The 20,260-nt window shown below is 42.5% G+C and overlaps 1 protein-coding gene across 2 annotated transcripts in view; it reads left to right on the top strand.

Annotated features, from left to right (window-relative positions):
* The window catches only part of myo5b (myosin VB), an 82,252-nt gene that overhangs the window by 49,723 nt on the left and 12,269 nt on the right, over positions 1 to 20,260 (top strand). For both annotated transcript variants that reach the window (XM_029708941.1, XM_029708942.1), the window contains exons 14-27: positions 114 to 197; positions 2,279 to 2,431; positions 2,656 to 2,753; positions 5,798 to 5,884; positions 6,730 to 6,841; positions 7,389 to 7,600; positions 7,781 to 7,937; positions 8,375 to 8,614; positions 8,871 to 9,107; positions 9,776 to 9,869; positions 14,401 to 14,534; positions 14,630 to 14,749; positions 14,856 to 14,990; positions 15,172 to 15,234. In XM_029708941.1, the coding sequence (XP_029564801.1) occupies positions 114 to 197; positions 2,279 to 2,431; positions 2,656 to 2,753; positions 5,798 to 5,884; positions 6,730 to 6,841; positions 7,389 to 7,600; positions 7,781 to 7,937; positions 8,375 to 8,614; positions 8,871 to 9,107; positions 9,776 to 9,869; positions 14,401 to 14,534; positions 14,630 to 14,749; positions 14,856 to 14,990; positions 15,172 to 15,234 (1,926 nt within the window). The remainder of the gene's footprint in view (positions 1 to 113; positions 198 to 2,278; positions 2,432 to 2,655; positions 2,754 to 5,797; positions 5,885 to 6,729; positions 6,842 to 7,388; positions 7,601 to 7,780; positions 7,938 to 8,374; positions 8,615 to 8,870; positions 9,108 to 9,775; positions 9,870 to 14,400; positions 14,535 to 14,629; positions 14,750 to 14,855; positions 14,991 to 15,171; positions 15,235 to 20,260) is intronic.

Here is a 20,260-nt window from a genome sequence, read left to right as displayed (position 1 = left end):
CCTATTGTACATAATTACCATAGTTGATTAAATGTTTGCTCATTTAGTTGTCAGTGTATTTGGCTGTGAAGTGCAGTCTGTTATATATACCTCTGTTCCCCCCCCCTTGGCAGGTTGAGTACCAGTGTGATGGCTTCCTGGAGAAGAACAGAGACACCGTCTACGAGGAACACATCAACATTCTGAAGGCCAGCAAGGTGAGAGAGAACGTCATTAGATCGCTACCACAATGACACAATCATCAGAACCATTCTAGTGGACACTTCAACTCACACTGAACAGCACACTCTGAACACTTAAATGCAGAAAGCATGTCGCAAAGAATGATATTTTTAAGCTCTAACTAATTTAACCGTGTGGACTTCTTTCTTGGAAAAGCAGCACCGTAAAGCTTTTACCAAATTAGATTTACTGCTGAAAGAGGCTTGAGATTTAGGATAGAGTGCAATGACGCCAAAAGAGTAACACGATTTAGAAAGTGGCAAGTTGGAAGCATTTCACAGGTCCCTGTGCTGGGAAGTATAGCTCCTATCAGATAGAGTTGTTGTTTAAAGCCAGGCTGACAACTTGGCAGCACTTCACATGAACCCTAAAGTTTAAATCCTGCTTTGCATTCTCATTTGAAATACATGAAATGTAAATTAAGATGTCATATCAAAATACTAATATATCGCAGATGAATTGTCTCTCACACACACACACACACACACACACACACACTTTCTAGAGATCAGCTGACTCCTGCCTCTCCAAGCCAAACTCGAACTGCTTGATTGGAACCTAATTTCAGCTCATGTTCTCAGCATGAACTTTTTAACTGATTAAGTGATGAGAGCCAAAAGTGCATTAGCTTTCTCAGTCATTTCTGTTCAGTTCACCCTCTCTGCCACTCTCTTTGGGACAAATACCAACTTTAGTTCACTTCATCTCGTATTAGGCATCTCGTATTCAGCCATTTCTCTTTCATCTGTCTTGTCTCCCTCTCGCCAAAATCCTCTCCTCAGCATTACTAATGCAACAGCCATTAAGAGCGTGCAAATGAGAAGGAATATTGAGAGGCAAGGAGAGATTTCATATTTTATGTTCTGTCTAAAAGCATCTTGCCTGTGCCATATCTATTTACTATCAGAAAGACACCAAGCTCCATTGAACAGCATGGATAGGACCGAGGTTTGGAAACGCTGCAGTAAGGTTTCCTAAACAAAAGCCGTGATAAAGACATAGCATGTCTCAATATTGTACAATATGCTGTACTGCATTTTTGTCTCTGTCATTTCAATTGGTTTTCTAGTGTCAATTTTGCTCAGTAGTTGAGAACTTGGCAAGAGCCCCTAGCTTGTTTAAACCCCCTCATATCTAGCTGACAGTGATGCAGAAACCTATCAACATTGAAGAGCCTTGGAGGACATGTGAGGGGCATCAAACTTCCTCCGGCTGATAAGTGTTTCCTCAGTGGACCATTACTATCATCTCTCACAGCCTGAAAGCCCCGCTAACTCTGAGGTGCCTGAGCTGTACCCCAAGCCAGAGGAGGTGGAGGGATCAAGGAACCTCCATGAATCTTCGTAGAAGTCCAATCCTGCTTACAGATCATATTCTTTGCAAAGTTATAAAGGAAACATTTTCCGAAAGGAATTTTGTGTTAATGTCAGAATATTTATTCGCAAGTTTGGCATGAGAGAATAGTTATCAGTATGGATGGTGGGACTGCACTGCAGTGTGTTAGTACTGTCTAACCACACCAGCCTTATCTGTGACAGAGATATTATTGTGCCATTATCAGTATGGATGGTGGGACTGCACTGCAGTCTATTAGTACTGTTTTACCGCACCAGCCTTATCTGTGACTGAGATATTATTATGCTATTATCAATATTCCCTCTGCATCCACCGAAAATACGTGGATGCTGCTGCTTGACACTCAAATTGTTCACCTTCACTGGTTCTGCTGTGGAGATGTGACTACAGAACTCTCCTGACAGACGCCTAAATGCTGCTTTATTGACGTCCTGTCCAGCCATGCTTTTCATGACTGTAGTCTCATCAGTGTTCTTTAACACACCCGCCGTTACACTGGATCTTACAGTACAGCACTATGTAAAAATATATCTTATGAAAAAGATTTTTGTGGAAATTCAACGCCACTTTTTTGTGCGGTTTGGTGAATTTATGTTGTTATCCGGCTGTAAAATGGCTTATAATATAATCTGTTTTATGCTAAGTTGTTTTGGATGAAACCATCTGCTAAACATATATTAATGATGTTCCCCTGTTCCAGTTTCAGCTCGTGGCGGATCTGTTCCAGGACACTAATAAAGACGGAAGCAGCTCCACGTCTTCTTCCAGCAAGTCCTCCAGGATCAACGTGCGCTCGGCCAAACCTACACCTAAAGTCCCCAACAAGGAGCACAGGAAAACCGTGGGCCACCAGGTTAGCATCCTCTCTGACACCATGAGGCCTTTGGACAGGAGCCTGTCTGTGTTAGTGTCATTTTCTTAACAATGTCTTTAACCTTTCATTAGGAAGCAATGACGTAACAAGTCTGTATTTTTACAATGATTGGTGGGATTAAACAAGTTTTTTTTTTATTTATTTTTTTACTTAGCCTTTGCAGTACTTCTCATCCTCCGTTCCTCTGTTTTTGTGCACTGTAGTTCCGCAGCTCCCTGCAGCTCCTCATGGAGACCCTGAATGCCACCACCCCCCACTATGTGCGTTGCATCAAGCCTAATGATGAGAAGGAGGCATTCTCGTGAGTAAATATTTGGTTTTTCAGTCACCCAGATCTGATATATTTGTGTGTGTCAGACGGGGTGACGGAGTACAGTTGACATCAGAAGTTTACATACACCTTAGCCAAATCAAATCAAATGTATTTATAAAGCCCTTCTTACATCAGCTGATGTCACAAAGTGCTGTACAGAAACCCAGCCTTAAACCCCAAACAGCAAGCAGTGCAGGTGTAGAAGCATGGTGGCTAGGAAAAACTCCCTAGATAGGACACACACATTTAAATTTAAACTCAGTTTTTCACAATTTCTGACATTTAATCCTAGTAAAAATTCCCTGTTGTAGGTCAGTTAGGATCACCACTTTATTTTAGGAATGTGAAATGTCTGAATAATAGTAGAGTGATTTATTTCAGCTATTATTTCTTTCATCACATTCCCAGTGGGTCAGAAGTTTGCATACACTCAATTAGTATTTGGTAGCTTTGCCTTTAAATTGTTTAACTTGGGTCAAATGTTTTCCACAAGCTTCCCACAATAAGTTGGGTGAAGTTTGGCCCATTCCTCCTGACAGAGCTGGTGTAACTGAGTCATATTTGTAGGCATCCTTACTCGCACACGCTTTTTCAGTTCTTCCCACAACTTTTCTATGGGATTGAGGTCAGGGCTTTGTGATGGCCACTCCAATACCTTGACTTTGTTGTCCTTAAGCCATTTTGCCACAACTTTGGAAGTATGCTTGGGGTCATTGTCCATTTGGAAGACCCATTTGCGACCAATCTTTAACTTCCTGACTGATGTCTTGAGATGTGGCTTCAATATATCCACATAATCTTCCTCCCTCATGATGCCATCTATTTTGTGAAGTGCACCAGTACCTCCTGCAGCAAAGCACCCCCACAACATGATGCTGCCACCCCCGTGCTTCACGGTTGGGATGGTGTTCTTCCCCCTTTTCTCCCCCTTTTTCCTCCAAACATAACGATGGTCATTATGGCCAAAAAGTTCTATTTTTGCTTCATCAGACCAGAGGACATTTCTCCAAAAAGTACAATCTTTGTCCCCATGTACAGTTGCAAACCGTAGTCTGGCGGTTTTGGAGCAGTGGCTTCTTTCTTGCTGAGCGGCGATGTCGATATTGGACTCGTATTACTGTGGATATTGATACTGTTGTTCCTGTTTCCTCCAGAATCTTCACAAGGTCCTTTGCTGTTGTTCTGAGATTGATTTGCACTTTTCGCACCAAAGTACGTTCATCTCTAGGAGACAGAACGCGTCTCCTTTCTGAGCGGTATGACGGCTGTGTGGTCCCATGGTGTTTATACTGGCGTACTATTGTTTGTACAGATGAACGTGGTACCTTCAGGTGTTTGGAAATTGCTCCCAAGGATGAACCAGACTTGTGGAGGTCTACAATTTCTTTTCTAAGGTCTTGGCTAATTTCTTTTGATTTTCCCATGAAGTCAAGCAAAGAGGCACTGAGTTTGAAGGTAGGCCTTGAAAAACATCCACAGGTACACCTCCCAATTGACTCAAATGATGTCAATTAGCCTATCAGAAGCTTCTAAAGCCATGACATAATTTTCTGAAATTTTCCAAGCTGTTTAAAGGCACAGTCAACTTAGTGTTAGTAACCTTCTGACCCACTGGAATTGTGATACAGTGAATTAATAATGAAATAATCTGTCTGTAAACAATTGTTGGAAAAATTACTTGTCATGCACAAAGTAGATGTCCTAACCAACTTGCCAAAACTATAGTTTGTTAACAAGAAATTTGTGTAGTGGTTGAAAAACAAGTTTTAATGACTCCATCCTAAGTGTATGTAAACTTCCGACTCAACTGTACGTAGGCAACAGAATACGGAAGAGTTTGTGTGTCTTGTCTGTCTCATGTAACTTCTCTGCTCAAATAGCCAAATTGTTTGGATTAGCAAACTTTTTTTCATGTTGACTGAAAAACCTTGCCCATTTTTTGTGGAAGAGATGCTTTTGGGACTTCTGTACCCACTGGTACAGTATTACTACAGTGTTACTGTAAACAAAGAGGGCTCTGTTCTGTGTGTGTGTTTGTGTACAGTGTGCTTAAGAATCAGAAGCCAACTTCTTACCGTGACTGGCTTCACTAATCAGATCTAGGAGCCTAATATGTGGTCCGCCGTTCTTATTCAAACATGTGGTACGGTCATGGTGAGGTAATATTTGCTAATGTAAACAGAACACAAATAAACATGCGTGGAGTCATGGGAAAAGACAACCAGGAGAGAGTTCTGTGTGTGTGACAGACCGAGAGAGAGGGACATCACCTGCGTGTGCTGTGTTTTGTTCTTTGGTTGCCTAGGCACGAGTGTAGCCTGAGGTGCTGATTCTGTCTCTTGCTGAATAACTCTCTCAAGTCCTCTGACTCAATAACAGTTTCTCTTGCTGACAGCGGCACAACCATGTTGACTGTTACCAGAAACTGTCGTCCAAAATAAAGACTGTTTTTCAATAAACAGTGTTGTCTTGATAAGCCGTGTTGAATGAGGCATTTAAACCAGCACGCTAGATATCCTAGGTTTTTGTTTTTCCAGGTCGATTTAAGGAATTGTCTTGTGTTCTAAAGCGTTTCTACTACAGCACACATTGTAGACTGAGAATGTTTACTGGCGAAAAACAGGACAGAAGGAGAGGTCCGGTTATGTTGCCATCTTCTTGATGCATTCTTTCGCACAAGTGCCTCTTCAAGGTCTCTAAATCTAATGATGTGTCTTGGTCACATGCTGCTGTGGCTGGACTTGAGCAAACATACCGACGGCTGTATGTAGGGACACAGTCAGTCTGCCCAGGCAGCACCTAGCTGACTAGCATTAACCTCCTCTCAATGCTTCTGTCTTCTGCCTAGTGGAGATGTGTACAATACTGAAGGGGAAGCTTAAGCTCAGGTACAGTAGGGAGAGGGTAATAGCCTTTTACCTGTGTATATGTATGGTAATTAACCCTACTCCCAGAATGGTGGGTTTTCATTGTGATGAGGACTTGTATTGAAACTTTGTACACATGTTATTTTGTCCCTCTCTCTGTTGCAGGTTTGACTCTAGGAGAGCTGTGCAGCAACTGAGGGCATGTGGAGTCCTGGAGACCATCCGCATCAGTGCTGCTGGGTACCCATCAAGGTAAGATTGCTTCTCACACACAGAGCACTACCGTTACACGGGTGGCCATGTTGTCTGCTGTGTGCAATAGATAGTGGAAGCACAGAAATTGATTGTGGTCCTGTGTAGGTCAGTTGGTAGAGCATTGCGCTTTGCAACGCCAAGGGACGTGGGTTTGATTCCCGCTGGGGCCACCCATATAAAACATTTATGCACGCAAGGCTGTCTGTCGCTTTGGATAAAAATGTTGGCTAAATGGCATATTATTATTATTATTATTATTATTATTATTATTATTATTATTATTATATATTGTAAGAAAATGTGGTTGTTATGCAACTCCTGGTGATGTAATGGGCATGTCACTTCTGTAATTTGTGCTGCCTGGACGGAGGCTCTTCCTCTGTCTGTTTTTATTGCTCCATCATTGAGTTTTCTCGGTCGTCCTAAGCAGGGAGGAAATTGAATTCCGTCTCCCCTGAGGTACGTGCTTCCCTGAGGGAGAACAGCAGGAGAGCAATTCGCCACAGAGCACGAAACTCTCCTAATAACAATTTGATTCCGTTACACAGCATAAAACAGATTGCATAAGACAAAGTACTACGTGAGAAAGTGCAGTCTTACTGTTTCAAGTCTAGAGGACCGACACTAGTCCTGACCCGCTCATGGTCGCAAACCAAAAAAAAACTAGAGATTAACAATAATCATGCCTTTTATGTTGCGTGGAAGTGGTAAAGACATTTTTTACAATTAGTTTTGTTCAAAATAATACAATGGTTTCCTTTTTCATGAATTAAAATATGCCTGTTTCAGATTTGGGCCGTGTGTGTTTGACTTGCTTCTCAGCCAGTCCTATGTGATTCCAGGTGGACGTACCCAGACTTCTTCAACAGATACAGAGTCCTCATGAAGAAGTCAGATATGACTGTAGGAGACAAGAAACTGGTGTGTAGGAACCTACTAGAGACCCTGGTCAAGGTAAGAAAGATTTCCGCCCTAAAGCCCCAAGCGGGATAGGAAAGGAAATGAACCAATAGAAATGATCACTTTTGTTCCTCTCATGGTCGAAGGATGTTGTTCTCTTCAACGGAGCTCCCTAACTCCTTCAGGGCCAGTCCATCTTTGCATTATTGAACCAACTGCATGTCTGCTCTGATACAGTACATGTTAACTTTTCCAGTATTGAGAGACAACATCTTTGAAAGTATGAACCTGGGGAATGGGGATGTAAAAGGCAGGTCATGAGTTTCAGTCCTAATGGACAAACCCCGTTGTGTTCTCAGTGGCGAATTCAGCAAACACAGCCTGAGATGAATCATGTTATTAATACATTATTACTGGAATATCATTTGTATGCGCCTTGGACAGTATGTCATGGATTCCTGTGGGGGGGGGGGGGGGGACACACACACGACTATTTAACCTTGTGTTTTGATAACGTCCACTTAACTAGCTGCCTTGATGCTCAGTTGATTGAGCTGAAGTTCCATTTAACTGAATGAATGAATGACTGGTCCCTCACCAGGACCCAGACAAGTTCCAGTTTGGTAAGACCAAGATCTTCTTCCGGGCGGGCCAAGTGGCCTACCTGGAGAAGCTGAGGGCAGACAAGTTCCGCTCCGCCTGCATCAAGATCCAGAAGACAGTGCGACGCTGGCTACAGATGGTCCGCTACAAGAAGATATGCAAGTCTGCCATCACCCTGCAGAGATTTGGCCGCGGTTACATGGCCCGCAGGTGAGAGGAGAAGCACAACGTTCTGCTAGACTAACAAAGTAGCTGGTCAATTCAGAATTTTTCCCACGAGGGAACCTCTTGATAAATCACACTACAAGGGTCGCGAGCAAGTTTTTATCAATATTGGTTCCAGTGTTGTAACTACTTTCCGTGTCCTCCTCCTTTTGCTGTCTTTCTCAGGTATGCGGAGCAGCTGCGTCTGATCCGCGCTGCTGTTATCTGTCAGAAGCAGTATCGTATGGTCCGAGAGCGGAGGGGCTATCTGAGGGTGAGACGGGCTGTTGTCACCATCCAGGCCTTTACCAGGGGCATGTTCACCCGCAGGATCTTCCAGGAGGTACTACAACCACAATACTCTACCTGTTATGTCACTGGTTTACCTTTATCCTAGATTTTGTATACACTCTCATTTGTTCCCAATCCCTTACTGTATTCATGTTGAAGCTATCAGTGGTTGAAATTGATTAGATCTCTATCAAGAGTAAAGAGTACCCTGGGAAGATGCCTCAGTCTTGGACTTGTTGTCCTGTTTGTGTGAGTGGAAAATTGGAGACGAAGTGCTCCGATTTTGAAATGGAATGTGATCAGGCGGGCCTTGCATAAATGCTGCCTGCTGTTGTGCCTTCTCAGATACTCTAGATTCCCTTTGGATTTAGTACTCTAGAATTTCCCCCTACTGGGAAATCTAGTTAACTACATATTTCTCATCACATTGTACACTATAATAAATGGTTCCTTATCCCTGATCTCTACCTCCCCTGTCCCCCACCCCAGTTCCTTCTGCACCACAAAGCCATGATCATCCAGAAGCATGTCCGAGGCTGGCTCACCAGGAGGAAGTTCAAGGTGGCACGGAACGCTGCCATCACCATCCAGTGTGCCTACCGCCGCATGCGTGCCAAGCGGGAGCTGAAACAGCTGAAGATTGAGGCGAGGTCCGCTCAACATCTGAAGAAGCTCAACACGGGCATGGAGAACAAGATCGTCCAGCTGCAGAGGAAGATGGATGACCAGGTACAGTCAAAGACGCATGGTTCTGACCCAGGCGACTTTATAGGAGTACACTGACCTGTAACGCTAGTAGCCTACAATGAGTGCCATAATACAAAGACGGGTCAATGAAAGGTCAATATTTCCCTTTGCAATCATTTTGGCACAGAATGTTTTTCAGCTAGTCTAGACTGTAAGTTATGTTAAAAAGGGATTGATTTGAAAGTGATGTGACGTCCCATAGTAGTAACAGAGCGCTCTCTCCTGTCCCACTGTTTAGACCAAAGATCTGAAGACTCAGAATGAGCAGCTGGTGGTGGCCAAAGCCTCCCTGGGCTCAGAGGTGAACAAGCTGCAGAAGGAGCTGGAGACCATGCGCAGTCGCCAGGGAGACGGCGGTCAGCTGACCTCTCTGAAAGATGAGCTGGAGAAGCTGAGGGCGGAGCTCCAGGAAGCACACGCCCACAGGAAGAAGCTGGAGGAGGAGCACAGCAATGAGAAGATGAGATTTGAACAGGTGAGCTGTCAATCACTGAAGAGGAGAAAGTACATTTTCCTTTACCTTGTATGTTCTCCAAAGCCCTAATGTTGACTGAATAAAACCTTCTGTTTGAAACACGGGGGTGAAAACAGTCTTCAGTTGCCCGAGTAACTACAGAAGATACTGGTAGCAGCGGTTTTACTCAATTCTTGCTCTAAGAGTTAAATGACTGAACATCTGATTCACCAACAATCTCACTGTGGATTTAACTGTATGTATCAGTGGCCTTCCACTGACCTGAAAGTGATATCATGCATACATTTTTGTATTGTTTTGACCACCTGACTTAAGAAGATCATTGTTAAGTAGATTGGCCTCGGGCTTTCTCAGTGGTAATAGACACCCCTCTTTGGCCCTTTTTGATTCTCTCCCAAGTCAGCCAGACAATGCAGGAATTGTCCCTGGCTCTCTAGCTCCGTCTGACATCACTATGAGAGCCTCACACGCAAGATCGACAGATTTATAGTCACTTAAAGAGAAACAAAACAACTAAATAGACCTTTTTGCTCACTTTTAGAGAGTAAGTAGCATCTATCGTCTGAAGTAGAAAATTGAAATAGATGAAAGAAAATGCGTTGCTCTTGAACGGCCACCATGTTCTTTCTGATGTCTCTATTTCTTCCATGAATGCTCTTTTTCCTTAGAGAGTGGAGGAGCTGGAGAGGGAGAATTCCCTGCTGAAGAGTGAAAAGGAGAAGATGAACCAAAGGATTCTGCACCACTCCAAGAGCACAGAAGGTAAGTGCTTTTTAGATCTCATACACCACTAAGACATACACGATAGTACTACTACAGTGATTAGTTGAAACCATATCTATATGAGTGGTTGAAGGTGAAACTGTAGTCACAGTGAGCCCTGCATTCTGCCTGACCTGAGGGGAGGGACGGCTTGTTTCCCCACACAAAAGGGGTTTCTGTGGAAGTAGGACAAGAGAGGCAGAAATCGCATCAAGTTTCATGGCAGCAGCAATGTGAGACTTTAAAAAAAAAATTTTTTTTTTTTTTTTTTTACCTGAGACTGAAGTCAGCCCTGAAGTTAGCACTGGATTCACGTGGAAAAGTATTCGTTTTGGAATATGCACCTTTATGTGTGCGAAACACAAATCAATCAATTTGTTAAATCCATTCGTCAATGGACTTCTCTTTGTCAATAAGAAGCCACTTCTGGTTTACATCATAATCTCTGAACATGACCACTGCCTTTATCTAAATACCATGTGCAGTACATCTGACTTACTGAATACAGTATCCACTCTTTTCTGGTGAAAATAACAGTAGTTATTGAAGAGTTGTCGCCTTAATATTGGCCAAATCTGCTCTATTTATCTGCAGTGTTACTGTAGGGTTCACTCGGGTCCCCTTGGGATGAGCGATATCACGATGTACTGTAACATTACTGTGTTTTTCTTTTCTACTGCCGGTTAGAGCAGCATGTTGTCCAGGCTGGGGTAATAACCCATGTTTATGGAGCTAGGGACATTACAGACCAGAGAGCCCCTGTTATTTACCTATTACATTATTACAGTAGAAACATACTATGATCCCAGTGATTCTGCCTTCATATTCATTCCCTTGTAATAACCTGGTCCTCCTAGGAACCTTGGGCGTGAAAAGAGACAATAAACGAGTTATCAGGTCGTCCACCGCAGCATATACAGATGATATATAAATGCGAAAAACGTATTAAAGGTTTGGTTTCGGAACTTTCATGTTTTCATCCTCCCCAGGAGTTTTTTTCAGTAGTTTCTTGTTAAACCCCCCCCCCCCCCCAAAAAAAAATCTGGGGGCCTCCAGAGTGGCGCGGTGGTGTAAGGCACTGCATCGCAGTGCTAGCTGTGCCACTAGAGATCCTGGTTCGAGTCCAGGCTCTGTTGCAGCCGGCTGCGACCAGGAGACCCATGGGGCGGCGCACAATTGGCCCAGCGTCGTCCGGGGTAGGGCAGGGTTTTGCCGGCAGGGATGCTCTTGTCCCATCGTGTACTAGCGACTCCTGTGGCGGGCGGGCGCAATGCATGCTGACAGTCGCCAGGTGTACGGTGTTTCCTCCTACACATTAGGGTTGTGTTTTGGAGGACGCAGTTCTCTCCACCTTCGCCTCTCCAGAGTCTGTACGGGAGTTGCAGCGTTGGGACAAGACTGTAACTACCAATTGGATTCCACGAAATTGGGGAGGAAAAAAAGGGGTAAAATTGAAATAAATAAAAAAAATAAAATCTGGTCCCATCATAGCCTAAATAAAACTGTTATTCTTCATCATAGCTTAAATAAAACTGTTATTTTTCTTCATAGCCTAAATAAAACTGTTATTCTTCATCATAGCCTAAATAAAACTGATTTATTTGTATGTCATAACCAGAGTTTTACCTGGTGTGGTTAGCCTACCAGATCATGAAAAACTATCCCCCCATCACTCTGGGACCTTTGGTGCCGCCTCTAAAATCACCACAAAATGTTACAAATGAAAAAATATATTCTATTTGTATGAATTCATATCTCAACATTTTGAATTGCGTAGTTTCACTTGTGTATCTCAAAATGTTGACTTACATATCTAACCATTTTGGGATAGCCTAAAAATATATACAGTGCCTTCGGAAAGGACCCCTTGACTTTTTCCACATTTTGTTACATTACAGCCTTATTCTAAAAGGGATTCCTTTTTTTTTTTAATCCTCAGCAATCTACACACAATACCCCATAATGACATAGTGAAAACAAGTTTTTAGAAATGATTGCAAATGTATTAAAAATAAAAACTGAAATGCCTTGTTTACATAAGTATTCAGACCCTTTGCTATGAGACTCGAAATTGAGCTCAGGCGCATCCTGTTTCCATTGATCATCCTTGAGATGTTTCTGCAACTTGATTGGAGTCCACCTGTTGTAAATTCAATAGATTAGACATGGTTTGGAAAGGCACACACCTGTCTACACAAGGTCCCACAATTGACAGTGCATGTCAGAGCAAAAACCAAGCCATGAGGTCGAAGAAATTGTCTGTAGAGCTCCGAGACATGTTTGTGTCGAGGTACAGATCTGGGGAACGGTACCAAAACATTTCTGCAGCATTGAAGGTCCCCAAGAACATAGTGGCCCCCATCATTCTTAAATGGAAGACGTTTGGAACCACCAAGACACTTCCTAGAGCTGGCCGCCCGGCCAAACTGAGAAGGACCCGATGGTCACTCTGACAGAGCTTTAGAGTTCCTCTATGGAAATGGAAGAACCTTCCAGAAGGACAAGCGTCTCTGCAGCACTCCACCAACCAGGCCTTTGTAGTAGAGTGGCCAGACGGAAGCCACTCCTTAGTAAAAGGCACATGACAGCCCGCTTGGAGTTTGCCAAAATGCACCCAAAGGACTCTCATAGCATGAGAAACAAGATTCTCTGGTCTGACGAAACCAGGATGAACTCGTTGGCCTGGATGCCAAACGTCAAGTCTGGAGGAATCCTGGCACCATCCCTACGGTGAAGCATGGTGGTGGCAGCATCATACTGTGGGGATGTTTTTCAGGGACAGGGAGACTAGGCAGGATCGAGGGGAAGATGAATGGAGCAAAGTACAGAGAGGTCCTTGGTGAAAACCTGCTCCAGAGCGCTCAGGACCTCAGACTGGGTGTAAGGTTCAACCTTCCAGCAGGACAACGACCTTAAGCACACAGCCAAGACAACGCAGGAGTGATTTTGGGACAATTCTCTGAATTCTCTGAGACCTGAAAATAGCTGTGCAGCAACGCTCCCCATCCAACCTGACAGAGCTTGAGAGGATCTGCAGAGAAGATTGGGAGAAACTCCCCAAATACAGGTGTGCTAAACTTGTAGCATCATATCCAAGAAGACTCGAGGCTGTAATCACTGCCAAATGTGTTTCAACGAAGTGCTGAGTAAAGGGTCTGAATACTTATGTAATTTTAGCAAAAACCTGTTTCTGCTTTGTCATTATGGGGTATTGTGTATAGATTGAGGGGAAAAAACTATTTAATCAATTTTAGAAGACTGTAACCTAACAAAATGTGGATAAAGTCAAGGGGTCTGAATACTTTCTCTCTCTCTCTGTGTGTGTGTGTGTGTGTGTGTGTGTGTGTGTGTGTGTGTGTGTGTGTGTGTGTGTGTGTGTGTGTGTGTGTGTGTGTGTGTGCGCGCGCACACTGCGCTAATGGGCTTCAATTGTTTTTCTTGGCTCAGTGCAGCCGTCAGGCAGCGGTTACTGTGACAATTTCAGAATGTAACAGGGTGTTAACTGCAATTTCAGTTGTTAGTAAGAACTCGATGTACACTATGAAAGCTTAAACCAAGTTTATTCACCCCAAAGCATCGAACAGCTGAACAGACAAGGACATGGTTCCACCAGTGGTGGTATATGTACCCCAGTTTGGGGTGGAATCTCCTCCTTCTCTTTAAACATTACGTCTCTGTTGCTAGGCAGGAAATGAAGTGACGCGGGCAATAAACTGTTCCTTCTCCTTTAACGTGACCTGACCTCAACCCGCTTGTCTGCTAAATGACTTAAATGTAAATGTAAATGTAATCCACAGCTCTCCACCCTTATCAGAGCCTGCCAACATGTGATCGTTTTCCCTTCACTCAATATATTCCAAGCTTAATTGCCTCCACCATATACATTCCTCCTACAGATAACCATTCACTTCTGGTGTAGACTCTAGACTATGGCACCCCTCATGTCTCAATATTTAAAGTTTAGAAATCTGAACCCATCACAGGTAAAAACTCAATAAAACAAGTCTCAAATATAAGTCTATACATTTCAGCTGTTTCAAAAACATTGCTCTGTAGGAGTGTTAAGCTCAACGAGGTAAACTGCCCTGCTCGGAGGGGGACAACTGTCAGGCGAGATGTAAAAACCAGATGTAACGCTCCAGGCGTGATAATTTCGCAAGTTTACGTGACAGTATTGTCTCTCAAAAATCTATGCCTCTCGAGAACCTCTCAAGAATGTCCCTATGCTATCAGCAATGTGAAAACGGTCCAAGATAGAAAAGTTATTTGGAATCATGACAATACAATAACCATTCCCTCAAATGAACATATGAAATGGTGCTGACACCAAGGTGCTATTCCAAATAACTTAATAAAATAAACATGACATCAAAGACTAGCAATAAATATTGAGTACCTGTAATGGAGAATACTGTATGTAACTTAATGATGGCTTGTTTTCTAGTCACTCAAATAAAGGCTCATCTATAGGACAGTAATTGAGTAATAGTAAAAGTGATTGATGTGGACTGGTCGTGTGTGTGTGTTTCAGACCAGGAGAGCAGTGCATCCCAGAGTGTGGGTCGGGTCCAGGCAGAGCTGGATGAGGAGAGGCAGCGCTACCAGAACCTGCTCAGGGAGTTCTCCAGACTGGAGCAGAGATATGACAACCTACAGGAGGCCAAGGTATGTGTGTGTGTGTGCATTTGTGCACATTTGCATGTAGGTGTCCTATGCCAAGCCAGATGTCCAATTGTTCCCTGTCTCCTCTTACCCTTCAGTTTCAGCCTGGCCACAGGAGGAACAATTCTAACCAGAGCAGCCTGGAGTCTGACTCCAATTATCCCTCCATTTCTACCTCGGAGGTGGGAGACACTGACGATGCTATCCAACTCGTAGAGGTAAGAGCTCCTTAACCAGGATTAACCCGTTTTTATACAGTCGTACACAGGCTTACTGTACATAGTTGCTTGGACTAGGTTTTGACCTGACGTTGTTCCCCTACAGGAGATGGGAGTGGAGAAGGCAGCAATGGACATCGGTGTGTTCATGAAGCTGCAGAAGCGTGTTAGAGAGCTGGAACAGGAGAGGAAGAGACTGCAAGTCAACCTGGAAAAGATGGAGGACCAGTCTAAGCGCAAGGTGGGCCCATGTCTGTCTAGTGTTATGCTTTTGCTTGTTTTTCTATACTTCTAAAATACCTACACAGAAGTTTCTCCCGTTACTCTTTGTCTTGAATACCTTTAAGTTTAAGATCCTCAAGCTGCCTGCCTCTGCCTTATCGACCCAAAGTGGAATATTTACTATTAGCCATCTCTCTTAGGGCATTGAGCCAAAGACGACCTCAGAGCAAGAGAATGCGGATCTGGCCTACAACAGTCTCAAGGTACAGATCCATCCACCCCCACACAGATACACCAACTAACATGCATACACACAGACAAACACAGTGTACAGTACTATTCAGCAGTGGGATGTCTCTATTTGTGATGTTCCATTTCTTTTTCACTCTGGCCTTTTTCACTCTGGCTGTTCTGGTGTCTTTGGTCTTCCTGCCCTCAACTTCTCAAGCATATTGAAAAAATGAAATTGTATATTCACAGGTCGCCACAGAAAGGTAGAGGATCTGATTCATGTTCATTTGGTAGCAACACTTTTTCACTCGAATAATAATTTCAATATCCATGACACACAGCTGAAAACAAAAAAACTAAAATATAGCTGCGAGCAGCAATGAATGGGGTTCACAGGATGAGCGAAAGGACGCAAGGACAGTTGGATAACAAAGCAAAGGTTCATGAGAGGAATATGTTTAAAGTATTTTTTTTAGCATATCTTCTAATGTAGGTACAGTGCGGCCAAATTTGAATGCAGCAAAAAATGTATCTCAAAACCATTAAAGACTGATGAGTCTAAATACAAAATCAGGAGTGAATCTGGCATATGAGGAGAAGATGATTGCCTATGATTTTGAGCATTACTGTTACATATGCAAATAGTTAGATGTTAAAAGTTTCCTTGTTTTTTGAGATATCAATACCAAATTCAATGTGGTTTACGTTAGGGACGTCCATGATGGCGATGACAAGTTTCAAGTTAATAGGCGACTGTGAGGTGGATTTATAGTGGTATAAATGGATATGTAAAATCTGAACTCCGCCATCTTTTGACCAGCTTTTCTCAAACTAAGTTAAGACACGTACCATGGGTATACTTTCCAAATGTGTTGTCATTTGGTCCTATGGTTCATGAGAAGTATTTTTTGCATATTAGCCAATGTGCTAATATGCTTCTACTGCTATAGTGTGGCCATATTTCAATGCGTCAGTGTTATTTTGTCAAACTCTTCAGGGACTATTGTGATGAGTCCAAAAACCAACATTATTTATTGATTTTAAATTTTGCAGGATGAAATCTCTTGAGATGCACCATTCCATTTTCAAGTGTTCAAATGAAAAAAAATGAACAAACAATACTTAGTAACAAGAATATGGCAACTAATGTCTAATAATAAAACATACAATCAACAGAATAAAAATGTTGTTGTACAACTACTAATAGGTCTACAACTAATAAAAATGACTTCCAACCTCAACTAATTCAACTAAGTACCTATAATAGATACAGTGCTTTCGGAAACTATTCAGACCCCTTGACTTTTTCCACATTTTATGTCACAGCCTTATTCTAAATTTGATTAAATATTTTTTTTTCTCATCAATGTACACACAATACCCCATAATGACAAAGCGAAAATATATTTTTATTTTTTTGAAATGTTTGCAAATGTATTACAAATAAAAGCCACTCCTCAGTAAAAGGCACATGACAGCCCCCTTGGAGTTTGTCAAAAGGCACCTAAAGGACTCTCAGACCATGAGAAACAAGATTTTTTTGGTCTGATGAAACCAAGATTGAACTATTTTTCCTGAATGCCAAGTGTCACGTCTGGAGGAAACCTGGCACCATCCAAACGGTGAAGCATGGTGGTGGCAGCATCATGCTGAGGGGATGTTTTTCAGCGGCAGGGACTTTAAGACTAGTCAGGATCGAGGGAAAGATGAACGGAGTACAGAGAGAGCCTTGATGAAAAAGGTTAACCTTCCAACAAGACAACAACCCTAAGCACACAGTCAAGACAACGCAGTGTGGCTTCGGGACAAGTCTCTCAATGTCCTTGAGTGGCCCAGCCAGAGCCCGGACTTGAACCTGATCTACAATCTCTGGAGAGACCTGAAAATAGCTGTGCAGCGACACTCTCCTCTCAACCTGACCGAGCTTGAGAGGATCTGCAGAGAAGAATGGGAGAAACTCCTCAAATACAGGTGTGTCAAGCTTGTAGCGTCATACCCAAGAAGACCCGAGGCTGTAATCGCTGCCAAAGGTGCTTCAACAAAGTACTGAGCAAAGGGTCTGAATACTTATGTAAATGTGATATTTCCGTTGTCTGTAGAGTTTTTGCTTTGTCATTGTGGGGTGTTGTGTGAGGATTGAGGGGGGGGGGAACAATTTAACACATTTTAGTGGATAGTGGAACCAGCGCGCCTGACACTGACGATCATACCACGCTCAAAGTCGCTTAGTTCAATCAAACAGTAACTGAATGCCTGTCTGCCTGCTTTATATAGCAAGCCACGGCCATGTGACTCCTGTCTGTAGGAGCGATCCATTTTTGTGGATGGGATGGTGTACCTAATAAACTGGCCACTGAGTGTAGGTCTGTAGTAATTTGGGTATAAGGAGTTTCCAATTTTATGAAGAGGGGTCACTTGTGAAATTTGGAGTGAATCTGACTTTTGAAGATTTGTTTTATTATTATTTTAAGCAGCGTTACATAGTCAAAGTGAATTGTTAATAGTTTCCTTATTCTTTAAGATATCAATGCCAAACTTAACATGGTTCATCATGGTAATGTCTTTGACCCTAATCAGTTTCAAGTTGATATGCCATTGTGGGGTGGATTTACAAAGGATTTCAATGGACGCGTAAAATCAGATTTTCCTGATATGTCAATAACTCAGTCTTCTCTTAACCAATCCCTTTTCTCAAACTAAGTTAAGAGATGTACCATGGGCCTACATACCGCATTTGGTGTTATTTGGACCTATGGTTCATGAGAATAATTTTCTAAAATGTCCAAGATGGAGGAAAATCTATTCTGACGGACCTTATGAGTCCTTGAGGAAAATTTCTTATGTATGAGGAAAAACACCTACATACAAAGTTTTAAGTCAGTAGGTCAAACAGAGCGGTGGAAAAAGGTAAAAGGTGAGACTGCTAATAACAGCGATGTGCCATTTCTTTATTTTTTACCAAGTTACTCATTGCCTCTGTGCTCCAAATTTGAAAAAAGTGACCAATCTATGCTTGATTTATTTGACCATGTAAAATATTTAAAAATAAGAATTAAGACAACAACAATAGGTATTCACAGATTCGCTGTGAACCCCTAAAAAGAGATTTCTGCTCATTGGCCCATCTCTATGGGCTTGCTTCTTGCACCTTGGGTAATAGTATGGGATCAATATCATGCCAAATGTATTCACAAATGTAAATCACCAATCCACAAATGTAAATCGCTCTCCACAAACACATTTTGATTTTATAATTGCAGATATGCATGTAATTTCCCAGGGCCATAAGTAAAATAACTGCCATAAACACAAAAAGTTATCACGCGTAGAAAACGATTTGTAGTCGTAGAAAAAAAAGTTTATCCCACTGATGCTGTTGACCCGGATCACTGGTTGCTGTGGAGAAGGAGGAGGTCAAAGGGGCGTGAGTGTAACTGGTGTGAAATGGCTAGCTAGTTAGCAGTGTGCGCAAATTGCATTTCAATCAGTGACGTCACTCGCTCTGAGACTTGAAGTAGTTGTTTCCCTTGCTCTGCAAGGGCCGTGGCTTTTGTGGAGCGATGGGTAACGGTGCCTCGAGGGTGACTGTTGTCGACGTGTCCAGAGGGTCCCTGGTTCAAGCCCAGGTTGGGACAAGGAGAGGGACAGAGGCAATACTGTTATAAAGTCTGATGCCATATCCTACACCTCCCCACTACCTTTTGCATGCCTGCCCTGGGGAAACGGTTAGAGGCCTCAGGAATACTTATGTCTCCTTAATGCTCATCGTCTGTGCAACATGAGACAGCGGATGGATTATAATCACTTACAATGTATGACATATCCTTCACATTTAGTGGTGCTATCACACTGGCCAGCTAATTCAACTATTTGGGTGATGAACGGGTGTACACTGCAATAGTGTTGCAAATGTAGAGTCCTCTAGGGCTAGGGTTTTGATTATTTACGTTAACCATGTGTGTAACCATAGTATGTCTAACATATTATGGTTACCATACTATAATTTCTGCAGCCTTGAAAGGCAGGCATCAACATGGCCGAACGAGAGGCTGCCAGCGATTTTCTAGAAATCGCTTTCTATGGGTATTAATTTTTTTTCTATGAATACAAATTGCTTTCTACGTGTGAACTTTTTTTTATACGCATGAGAACTTTTTTTATACGACTACAAATCGCTTTCTACGCGTGAGAACATTTTGTATTTTTCTTGTTGTCAAATCCCTGCCAAAAGCCAGGTGACCGAAGCGCTTTCAAATATGGAGTTGCAGGTTTTCCATGTCTGCCATGTTTGCGCATATCTCTTCTATGTGCAAATCTTTATGGCAGTCACTTTAATTAAGGCCCTTGGAAATGACCTGCATATCTGCAGTTATAAAAAAATGATAATGCAATATATCGATTTACAAATACAAATCAGAAGGTGTTTGTGTTTGGATAGTGAATTGCGGATTGGGGATTTACATTTGTGAATACATTCGGCATGATATTGATCCCATATAATAGAACCATAATAGCACAGGCCACAGGGTTTAGATTCGATTGGCAGTAAAAATGTGTGCGTCGTCAACATTTTACAGGTTTGAGCCATGGGTCCTAATGTAGCTGAGTCTACTGCACAAGTGAAATGATAACTGCTATTGGTGCCTTTCTGGACTCATTGCAAAGAGAGAGAGAGCTGAGCACTTTCAGTCACTGTACAGTATCTTAGAAGATGAATAATCTTGTCAGTGTATCTATGAATCAACTGCAGTAGTCTTCGTGGCTTTTAGCTACTTGCCATAGCTAAATACTGTAGCTACTTGCCATAGCTAAATACTGTAGCTACTTGCCATAGCTAAATACTGTAGCTACTTGCCATAGCTAAATACTGTAGCTACTTGCCATAGCTAAAATGAAAATCAACTACAAATAGTTTCTCTTCAAAGATTTACTTACTAAGGTACTCACAATGTGGCAGCAATCACATCTTATTCTGCTTTATATTACTTTAGTACCTGTATTGGTATCAATCACTGTCATTCTTCCTTACATTGAGCCTTAGCATTTCATTACTTTTAT

The sequence above is a fragment of the Salmo trutta genome, chromosome 23 (genome assembly GCF_901001165.1).
Source record: "Salmo trutta chromosome 23, fSalTru1.1, whole genome shotgun sequence".
Lineage (NCBI taxonomy): Eukaryota > Metazoa > Chordata > Actinopteri > Salmoniformes > Salmonidae > Salmo > Salmo trutta.
The sequence above is the reverse complement of the archived record's forward strand: the minus strand, read 5'-3'. Positions and strand labels throughout refer to the sequence as shown.